This window comes from Hippocampus zosterae, chromosome 5 (assembly GCF_025434085.1).
Source record: "Hippocampus zosterae strain Florida chromosome 5, ASM2543408v3, whole genome shotgun sequence".
In the NCBI taxonomy this organism is placed as follows: domain Eukaryota; kingdom Metazoa; phylum Chordata; class Actinopteri; order Syngnathiformes; family Syngnathidae; genus Hippocampus; species Hippocampus zosterae.
In genome coordinates this window covers 19,722,489-19,733,479 of record NC_067455.1, presented here as the reverse complement: position 1 = coordinate 19,733,479, position 10,991 = coordinate 19,722,489, and the positions used below count along the sequence as shown (strand labels likewise).

The 10,991-nt window shown below is 47.9% G+C and overlaps 1 protein-coding gene across 1 annotated transcript in view; it reads left to right on the top strand.

Annotated features, from left to right (window-relative positions):
* The window catches only part of mms22l (MMS22-like, DNA repair protein), a 43,894-nt gene that overhangs the window by 22,958 nt on the left and 9,945 nt on the right, over positions 1–10,991 (top strand). The window contains exons 14-15 of the mRNA XM_052064626.1: positions 9,748–9,964; positions 10,081–10,370. Coding sequence (XP_051920586.1) covers positions 9,748–9,964; positions 10,081–10,370 — 507 coding nt within the window. The remainder of the gene's footprint in view (positions 1–9,747; positions 9,965–10,080; positions 10,371–10,991) is intronic.

Genomic DNA, 10,991 nt, shown 5'->3' with positions numbered 1-10,991 from the left:
TGCGCGCTTTGTATCGGTCAGTCGTGGTGAAGAAGGAGCTGAGCCAAAGGGCGAAGCTCTCAATTTACCGGTTGATCTACGTTCCAACCCTCATCTACTGTCATGAGCAATGAGTCGTGACCGAAAGAATGAGATCCCAGATACAAGCGGCCGAAATGAGTTTTAAAGGTGTTCCGGGCATGTCCCACCGGCAGGAGGCCCCGGGGACAACCCAAGACACGCTGGAGAGACTGTGTCACTCAGCTGGCCTGGGAACGTTTCAGAATCCCCGGGAAGAGCTAGGAGAAGTGGCTGGGGAGAGGGAAGTCTGGGCTTCCCTGCTAAAGCTGCTGCCCCTGTTACCCGACCTTGGATAAGCGGTGGAATATGGATGGATGGATATTACATTAGTGATCGATTCATAACAACGGACGAACGTTCCGATACCTGGAACCTGGAAGCCATACGGAAGCTCGAATTAGAGCAAACTCAAGCAAGTCCCGTTCGATACCGCGGAATAACTGTCTGCACCACTTTTTACTCTCTTTGGCACAAAAACAGCAGAATCTCTCTATTAGCATGAGTTTACTGGAATCGTGAACGACTTTCTATTCCATTCATTTACATTTACGTCCTGTCGATCGTTGCATCCAAACAAAGGAATGGTAATGACTGTGGAAGGGAACATGGAATGCATCCGATTAGATGCTCAAAGCAAGTTGCTTGTGGCTCGACGGACTGTAGAGTAAATGAACGTTTCCTGGAATGCTTGACCTGCTATCATGCTAACTCAACTCAACATTATTTATAGAGCACTTTCAAACAGCCATCGCTGCATACAAAGTGCTTTACATGGAGCAATTTAACATATACAACAAACAGTAACGCAGTCTGTAATAAATACGGTAGAAAGCACCGAACAGCAAAACCAAGAACAAATCTAAGTCATGGTGAGTCAAATGCCAAAGAATACAAGTGAGTTTTGAGGCGCGTTTTGAAGATGGGCAGCGAGGAGGCTTGCCGAATGTTCAGTGGGAGGTCATTCCAGAGAGAGGGACCAGCAACAGAAAAGGCTCCATCCCCTCTGAGCCTCAGTTTAGTTCTTGGTCCTTCTAATAATGTCTGGTCCGCAGACCAGATGAGGTCAGCGAGGTAAGGTGGCACGAGGTAATTTAGAGATTTGAAAAGGTCATTTAGAGATTTGAAAACAATTTGCGCTAACTGGAGCGCTAATCAGAGAGAAGGCGAGTTCCATCGCGCTATGGGCATGGAGGACTTTGAAGGGTCCCGTGGATGCCTTCAGACATTTGTTGCACAACATCAGCTGAGCAACGCTGTCTTGGGTGGTGATCGAGGGGAGGTCAAGTTCGAGATAGTGAGTGATTGGAAAGAAAAGCCACCAGCTGTTATAGGTCTCATTTTGGAGCAAAGAGCCCTCATTTTGTGACTACTCTTGTTATAATGTATTTTGTTCATATACCTGTACTGTATACTGCCGTTTTTGTGTTATTTGTGTTGTTGGAGCATATATTTTTGCATTTTACTGCTTGTGTTCTTACACATGTATTTTGTTAACACACTTGCATGTTCATAAAGGACGTGTACCGTAGTCATGTCCCACATAAGGAAATTCTGTTATCAAGACTGATTGAGCAACGCAAACATGATTTCTTACTAAAGAATACTTACTGTTGTTACTTATTGGATGCAAATCATAATGATCCAGTTGAAATGTCCAAAGCAGAATGAAACAAATTGGATATGCTGGGGACACTTCTGCAATACAGTACCTAATTCATTTTTTCTTGCAAAGCGTTGTGGCTGGCTTCTGCGCAGCTCTGCTAATTGAAATGTAAACAAACTCATGTCTGGGGGGAGGGGTGCAGCAAAAACTTCGTTTTGGAGCAGGTAACAGCCGCTCCTCTTCATGGCCAATGACTAAGTCAATATCAAAATTGCCATAGCCTTTTTGAACTTTGAGGTCTGCTGTGAAGGCGAGCATGATAAATTTTGAGCAACATCTACATACAGTATTTGAGTAACTAGGCTCACCAATGTCACATACTCCGCGCACACACAGTATATTTAAACTGACTTACAATTTTACAATTGTTTTTAAAGCAACATAATTCCAAACTCTAATATGGAATTTAGATGAAACAATTATTTACTTATTGAATGCAAGTCATATTTTCCAGTTTCAATGTCCAAAGCTGAATGAAATAAATTGGATATGCTGGGGACACTTCTGCAATACAGTACCTAACTCATTTTTTTCTTGCAAAGCGTTGTGGCTGGCTTCTGCGCAGCTCTGCTAAATGAAATGTAAACAAACTCATGTCTGGGGGGAGGGGTGCTGCAAAAACTTCGTTTTGGAGCAGGTAACAGCCGCTCCTCTTCTTGGCCAATGATTAAGTCAATTATCAAAGTTCCCACAGCCTTTGTGAACTTTGAGGTCTGATGTGAAGGAGAGCATGATAAATTTTGAGCAACATCTACATACAGTATTTGAGTAACGAGGATCACCAATGTCACATACTCCTAAAATAATTACAGCAAATAAAATTATATATATGTTCACAAACACAACCGCACACACAGTATATTTAAACTGACTTAAAAATTTACAATTGTTTTTAAAGCAACATAATTCCAAACTCTAATATGGAATTTAATCATTTCTTGGTTTCTTGGAATTGGAATTCTTTACTTATTGAATGCAAGTCATATTTTCCAGTTTCAATGTCCAAAGCAGAATAAAATGAATTGGATTTTCTGGGGCCCTCCGTGAGTCGTCACCTTACCGTGGTGGAGGGGTTTGTGTGTCCCAATGATCCTAGAAGCTAAGTTGTCTGGGGCTTTATGCCCCTGGCAGGGTCACCCATGGCAAACAGGTTCGAGGTGAGGGGCCAGACAAAGCACGGCTCAAAGACCCCAATGATGAATACAATAAATGGATCTAGGTTTCCCTTGCCCGGACGCGGGTCACCGGGGCCCCCTTCTGGAGCCAGGCCTGGAGGTGGGGCTCGTTGGCAGGCGCCTGGTGGGCGGGCCTACACCCATGGGGCCCGGCCGGGCACAGCCCGAAGAGGCAATGTGGGTCGCCCTTCCCATGGGCTCACCGCCAATGAGAGGGGCCAAATGGGTCGGGTGCAATGTGAGCTGGGCGGCAGCCAAAGGCGGGGACCCTGGCGGTCCGATCCTCGGCTGCAGAAGCTAGCTCCTGGGACATGGAATGTCACCTCTCTGGCAGGGAAGGAGCCCGAGCTGGTGTGTGAGGCAGAAAATTTCCGACTGGATATAGTCGGACTTGCCTCCACACACAGCCTGGGTTCTGGTGCCAGTTCTCTCGAGAGGGGTTGGACTCTCTTCCACTCTGGAGTTGCTCACGGTGAGAGGCGCAGAGCAGGTGTGGGCATACTCATTGCCCCCCGGCTCAGTGCCTGTACATTGGGGTTCACACCGGTAGACGAGAGGGTCGCCTCCCTCCGCCTTCGGGTGGCTGGACGGGTCCTGACTGTTGTTTGTGCATATGCACCAAACAGCAGCTCAGCATACCCACCCTTTTTGGAGTCCTTGGAGGGTGTGCTGGAGAGTACTCCTGCTGGGGACTCCCTTGTTCTGCTGGGGGACTTCAATGCTCACGTGGGGAATGACAGTGATACCTGGAGGGGCGTGATTGGGAGGAACGGCCCCCCGATCAAAACCCGAGTGGTGTTTTGTTATTGGACTTCTGTGCTCGTCACGGATTGTCCATAACGAACACCTTGTTCAAACATAAGGGTGTCCATATGTGCACTTGGCACCAGGACACCCTAGGCCGCAGTTCGATGATCGACTTTGTAGTTGTATCATCGGATTTGCGGCCGCATGTTCTGGACACTCGGGTGAAGAGAGGGGCGGAGCTGTCAACTGATCACCACGTGGTGGTGAGTAGGCTCCAATGGTGGGGGAAGATGCCGGTCCGTCCTGGCAGACCCAAACGTATAGTGAGGGTTTGTTGGGAGCGTCTGGTGGAATCCCCTGTCAGAAGGAGTTTCAACTCCCACCTCCGACAGAGCTTTTCCCATGTTCCGGGGGAGACGGGGGACATTGAGTCCGAGTGGACCATGTTCCGTGCCTCTATTGTTGAGGCGGCCAATCTGAGTTGTGGCCGTAAGGTGGTTGGTGCCTGTCGTGGCGGCAATCCCCGTACTCGCTGGTGGACACCAGCAGTAAGGGATGCCGTCAAGCTGAAGGAGTCCTATCGAGCCTTTATGGCCTGTGGGACCCCAGAGGCAGCTGACGGGTATCGACTGGCCAAGCGGACCGCGGCTTCGGTGTTCGCCGAGGCAAAAACCCGAGCGTGGGAAGAGTTCGGTGAGGCCATGGAAGCGGACTTCCGGACGGCTTCGAGGAAATTCTGGTCCACCATCCGACGTCTCAGGAGGGGGAAGCAGTGCACCACTAACGCTGTGTACAGTGGGGATGGGGCGCTGCTGACTTCGACTCGGGACGTTGTGAACCGGTGGGCAGAGTACTTCGAAGACCTCCTCAACTCCACCAACACGCCTTCCTTGGAGGAAGCAGAGCCTGGGGACTCTGAGGTGGGCTCTCCTATCTCTGTGGTTGAAGTCACCGATGTGGTTAAAAAGCTCCTCGGTGGTAGGGCCCCAGGGGTGGATGAGATCCGCCCCGGAGTTCCTCAAGGCTCTGGATGTTGTTGGGCTGTCCTGGTTGACACGCCTCTGCAACATCGCGTGGTCAACAGGGAGAGTGCCTCTGGATTGCCAGACCGGGGTGGTAGTCCCTCTTTTTAAAAAGGGGGACCGGAGGGTGTGTTCCAACTATAGAGGGATCACACTCCTCAGTCTCCCTGGTAAGGTCTATTCAGGGGTGCTGGAGAGGAGGGTCCGTCAGGAAGTCGAGCCGCCAATTGAGGAGGAGCAGTGTGGTTTTCGTCCCGGCCGTGGAACAGTGGACCAGCTCTACACCCTTAGCAGGGTCCTTGAGGGTATGTGGGAATTCGCCCAACCAGTCTACATGTGTTTTGTGGACTTGGAGAAGGCGTTTGACCGTGTCCCTCGGGGAGTTCTGTTGGGGGTGCTTCGTGGTTATGGGGTACCGAACCCCCTGATACGGGCTGTTCGGTCACTATACCACCGATGTCAGAGTTTGGTTCGCATTGCCAGCAGTAAGTCGGAATCGTTTCCAGTGGGGGTAGGACTCCGCCAAGGCTGCCGTTTGTCGCTGATTCTGTTCATAACCTTTATGGACAGAATTTCTAGGTGCAGCCGAAGCGTTGAGGGGGTCCGTTTTGGGGGCCTCAGTATTGCATCCCTGCTTTTTGCAGATGATGTGGTGCTGTTGGCTCCTTCAAACGGGGCTCTCCAACTCTCACTGGAGCGTTTCGCAGCCGAGTGTGAAGCGGTTGGGATGAGAATCAGCACCTCCAAATCTGAAACCATGGTCCTCAGTCGGAAAAGGGTGGAGTGCCCCCTCCGGGTCGGGGAAGAGATCTTACCCCAAGTGGAGGAGTTCAAGTATCTTGGGGTCTTGTTCACGAGTGGGGGTAGGAGGGAGCGGGAGATCGACAGGCGGATCGGTGCAGCGTCTGCTGTGATGCGGACGTTGTATCGGTCTGTCGTGGTGAAGAAGGAGCTGAGCCAAAGGGCGAAGCTCTCAATTTACCGGTCGATCTACGTCCCAACCCTCACCTATGGTCACGAGCTATGGGTCGTGACCGAAAGAACAAGATCCCGGATACAAGCGGCCGAAATGAGTTTTCTCCGGAGGGTGTCCGGGCTCTCCCTTAGAGATAAGGTGAGAAGCTCAGTCATCCGGGAGGGGTTCAGAGTCGAGCCGCTTCTCCTCCACATCGAGAGGAGCCAGATGAGGTGGCTTGGGCATCTGATTCGGATGCCTCTTGAGCGCCTCACCGGTGAGGTGTTCCGGTCATGTCCCACCGGGAGGAGACCCAGAGGAAGACCCAGGACACGCTGGAGAGACTATGTCACCCAGCTTGCCTGGGAACGGCTCGGGATCCCCCGGAGAGAGCTGGAAGAAGTAGCTAGGGAGAGAGAAGTCTGGGCTTCCCTGCTAAAGCTGTTGCCCCCGCGACCCGGCCCCGGATAAGCGGTAGATGATGGATGGATGGATGGATTTTCTGGGGAGCGGCCTGGTGAACTAGTGGTCCGCGTGATGACCTCATAGCGCAGAGGTACCAGGTTCAATTTCAGCTCCGGCCACCCTGTGTGAAGTTTGCATGTTCTCCCCAGGTCTGTGTGGGTTCTCTCCAGATCCCACATTCCAAAAACATGCATGGCAGGCTAATTGAACAATCCAAATTGTCCCTCGGTGGTGAGTGTGAGCGCGGATGGTTGTTTGTCTGTGTGTGCCCTGCGATTGGCTGGCAACCGGTTCAGGGTGTCCCCTGCCTACTGACCGAAGACGGCTGGGATAGGCTCCAGCACCCCCCGTGACCCTTGTGAGGATAAAACGGATCTGAAAATGACTGAATGTATGTTACAATGAGAACTCCGACATGCCTGAGGGCGTAAATATGCTTACAGCTTTAACTTTTTTAATTTAATTGCACTTTCCTATTTCTATTTAATGTGGTAGTTTGAAAATATAAATAAGAAGTTCCTCACCAATTACTCAGTACTTGTGATTCTTTCACTACGTACATTCATTCATCTTTCGAGCCGCTTGATCCTCACTAGGGTCGCGGGGGTGCTGGAGCCTATCCCAGCTGTCTTCGGGCAGTAGGCGGGGGACACCCTGAATCGGTTGCCAGCCAATCGCAGGGCACACAGAAACGTTCAACCATTCGCACTCACACTCACACCCAGGGACAATTTAGAGTGTTCAATCAGCCTGCTACACATGTTTTTGGAATGTGGGAGGGAACCGGAGCACCCGGAGAAAACCCACGCCCGGGAGAACATGCAAACTCCACACAGGGAGGCTGGAGCTGGAATCGAACCCGGTACCTCTGCACTGTGAAGCCGACGTGGTAACCACTGGACTACCGGGCTGCCCCACTACGTACATATTTACTCTTATTCAAGGACTCTTTTTTTTTAAATGTCATATTTTTCAAAAGTAACACTAATACAATTGAGTGCACATTTATTCTGCCACCTCTGTCCTTGTGTCCTTATGGAAAAGATGAGACTGATGCCCTAAATATAATAGTAAATAATAGTTCCATCAGTAGTATACAATAGAATATAAAACATTACTCAGTAAAAATACTCAGAGAGCTTTGCTTAATGTTAGAAATGTGCACTTCAAATTACAAATGTGGAGCTATGAAATGACAACTAAAACCTCAATATGTCACAAATGGAATAAGTGTGTACTTCACTAAATTATTTTAGGTTTTTTATTTAGTGGTTTGATTTAAGGTGTAATTTCGTGTGGGTCTGAGGCCATATTCCAGATTTGGGTTTGCATAACAAGTTCTATTTCATAACAAGATGTTTGTTAAAAAAGTTAAACTTAGACAAATATTAGATATAATAAAAATACATCATTGTTTTACTTTCTAATAAGCCCATGAGACTGTTTTCTATAGTTTCAGTTTTGTTGGAACAAAAATATTTCAGAAATCAATAGGTGGCGGTAGTGAGTAAAAAGTGTGTGTATTGAATTTAAATGAAAATACACACAAAAAATCATTTTTGGTATATTTGTGAGGACCTCTCTGAAACTTTGAGAGATGCCTATATAAACCCTCTAGAGGCCTTTAGAATGAAAAACTTGTGAGGACTGGCCTAAATGTCCTCACTTGTCAAAAATGTCCTCACTACGTTGGTCTTATAATCACAGTGGTCCTCACAAGTATAGCCGTACAAACACACACACACACACACACACACACACACACACACACAGTGTCGGGGCTGCCTCGCTCAGCAGCTTTGTACGTGTGAACGCTCCACACAATTTGCTGCGGTGCAAAATATCCCGCAACAAAATATCTCGGTGCAGCACCGGAGCAAATGTGTGCCGTGTGAACGGCCCTTAAGTGATCACCTGTTGTCATTCAAACTAGAGAATAAGTTATGGCTTCCTGCTAGTGAATCAGCTTTTTGTGATTTAAACAGGCCCAGATTATGCACTCAGTATGCACATTTGTGAGTAAATTGAAGCAAGATCGCCATTATTTCAGTATTCATATTTTTTTTTTTAAGTTTTCTTAATGCCTTGGCTGGACCAAGGTTGGAAGACACTGTTTTGTGTTTTGTTCATGCATGTGTAATAGCAGCATCACCTAGTGCGGTATCCTCATATATCACATACAGGCTGGCCACCCAAATGAGGCAACCATAGATAAGTCTGCCTAATGTCTTCCCTCTGTCTGGAATATTCTCAGCATCATTGCAGACATGGGGGCTAATTAGTTAACGAGCGTGGCGGTTAATGCGCCTTAGCAAAGCTTTGGTGTTTTCCAACACGGATAGAAAGGGGGCTTGTCTGGTGGGGGTTGGTGGATGTGTGTACTCAGCCAGACTAGGCTGGAACATGTCCAGATCTCTCCCCCTACCCTCCAGCCACACCCCGCGCCTCCTCTTACTGTTACCTCAATGAATGCTATCGCTCCTTCCTCCTCAGGAGGCTCGACTGTTTGTGTAAGCCAAGGGAGTCATCAATGATGGCCAGGTTAATGCGTGACACATTGGCCAGGTTGATATCCAGAACCAGGAATTTAGAACATCTGCTTGGCTGCAGAGAAAACACTCAAATAAACAAACAGAACAGAACAGTGGGGAGAACATCTACTCATGGTGGCATCTTTTTTTATATGCCACATGCATTTCGTTGGTCAGATGGCTTTATATACAGTCTAAGTGTGTGTGTGTGTGTGTGTGTAATTATGTCTTGTATGAAAATATAAATATATCGATTATAAATTTGTTTAAAAAACATGATAAACGGACCTTTAAAAATAATATCCCAATATTAAATTTACAATCACAAAGAGAGGGAAAATAAGCAATGTTTGCTTATTTTTCAAATTGCTACAGCCCTACACTTTTGATGTAAGTTTATCTTGGGATTTGGCACTATTGGTGTTTTGACCCACGCAGCATCACAACTCACCTGAGATGGGGAATATGGGCTCAGTATACCGGTATATATATTTTTTGTTTAACCAGGTGAGCAGAATGTGAACAGGAAGCATGACTCTGTGTGTGTGTGTGTGTGTGTGCGTGTGTGTGTGTGTGTATGTGTGTGTGTGTGTGCGTGTGTGTGTGTGTGTGTGTGCGCGCGTGTGTGCGCGTGTGCGTGTGCATCTGTGTGTGTTTTTATTGATCCTTCTCTGGTGTTGCAGTAAATTGGTTTGGCTGTAGAGAGGGACCAAGCGCCTACTGCTGTGTGTCTGAGTGTCTCTGACATTTAACATGATCTTTAAAGGCATTTCTCCACAGTGCCTTCAGGATCTAACAGAATGCTGGGTGTTTCGCTTTTCTTATTCCCTCTCCCACTTTATGCACCCAACCTCCAAACCCACAAACACGTACACACACACTCTCAAGGCCGGCCAGACAGTGCATATTTACCCCTTGGTGCAGTGAGGGGGATGGAGGCAGGCGGTAGAGAGCATCGCGAGAGTGGGAAGTTTAGTCATCGCGGACTGAAAAAGGACACGTTACTTCTGAAGTGATTTGATAGACATTTTACGTTTTGCCAAATTTGCGCTTCATAGTTGCACTCGTTCCGATCTTATAAACGACTACACTATCAACCAAAGTGTTCATTGTTTTTGTCCTTTCTCAGGATTTGCTCAAAGTTCTCCTCAAAGAAGATGAAGGAGCTGACGGAGGCCGGGCTCATGAATTTCTTGCTCCTGTTTCTGGTGGTTGCCAGGAAGGTGGAACTGGAGGATGTTGCCAGTAAAACCTGTGAGCTGCTGGGCTTCCTGCCATCTGACTGCCCTCCAGGACACCGCACACTGGTGTGGAGGGGACAGCTGGCACTGGTGTTGTTATTTCAGGTATGTTCAATCTTTAAAAAAAAGTAGAGCTGCTGAATAATTCCGAAGCATGGTCCAGTCCAGTCCGTTTGATTTATCGGTGCAAGCGCTTTTGACATTTGTGTTCTTTGATCTAGGAGAGGGGCTTGGATCTCGGCCCACTTGCTAGTGGGCTAGCCACATCTTTCAATGATATCGCTAAGGAGTTCTACAATAAAACTACCGAGATGTCTCGTAAGATTGCCCTCTGGGGGCCTCTTGGATCATACCTGGAGGGGGTGGCTGAAGTGTTCGAAACAAGCACCAGGCTCAACCTATCAGAGGAAAAACTTCTCAATGAAGGCTTTGTGTGGTTGCTGCCAGCCTGCCGCCAGTCTGAACTCAACTCTGTTCTTGGCTTTCTGCTGACTGTCCTCGCCCAGCTCAGGTGAGAGTAATCACCACCCAGGCTTTTCAGCCATTCTCATTATTCTTTTTTTCTCCCACTGAATTACTCTCTCTCTCTCACATAAGCCCCTTTTACACTGACCACCTGTGAAAGTTGCAGGGTTGAAGCCTACCTGCAAAATTGCCAGGTTTTGAAATAGTATCAGAGGCATGTCAGACGGAATGCCACCAGGAAGTTTTGCGACAAAGACTCACCACTCTTGGCCATTTGTGTTGAAAGCAGTCCCTGTCTCCGATACTGGCACTAATGTCACTACGCGTTATTGTATTTATCTGCTCTATTGGCCACAATTTATGGATTTTGTCTGAAAAAGACTGGTGAATACATTCCTATCTACCCGACATTGGTGTGCGCCCAATAGAACCCGGTGGACTGAGATTTTTGGGGCAGACACCGATAAGGTCGGCTAAAAAAAATTGTGTCAAATATAGATTGGAAGATATCTGAAACATCAGCCATTTGTATGAAATAAAAGAACATTGATACACGCAGGATATATACTGTAAATAAACACACATTCTTTACTTTTTGGAGGCCGGACGGTGTTGGAACTGTTCTTCCTCTTCCAACCTGGTTCGGGAAAGCAGGCTGAGGAAGGCC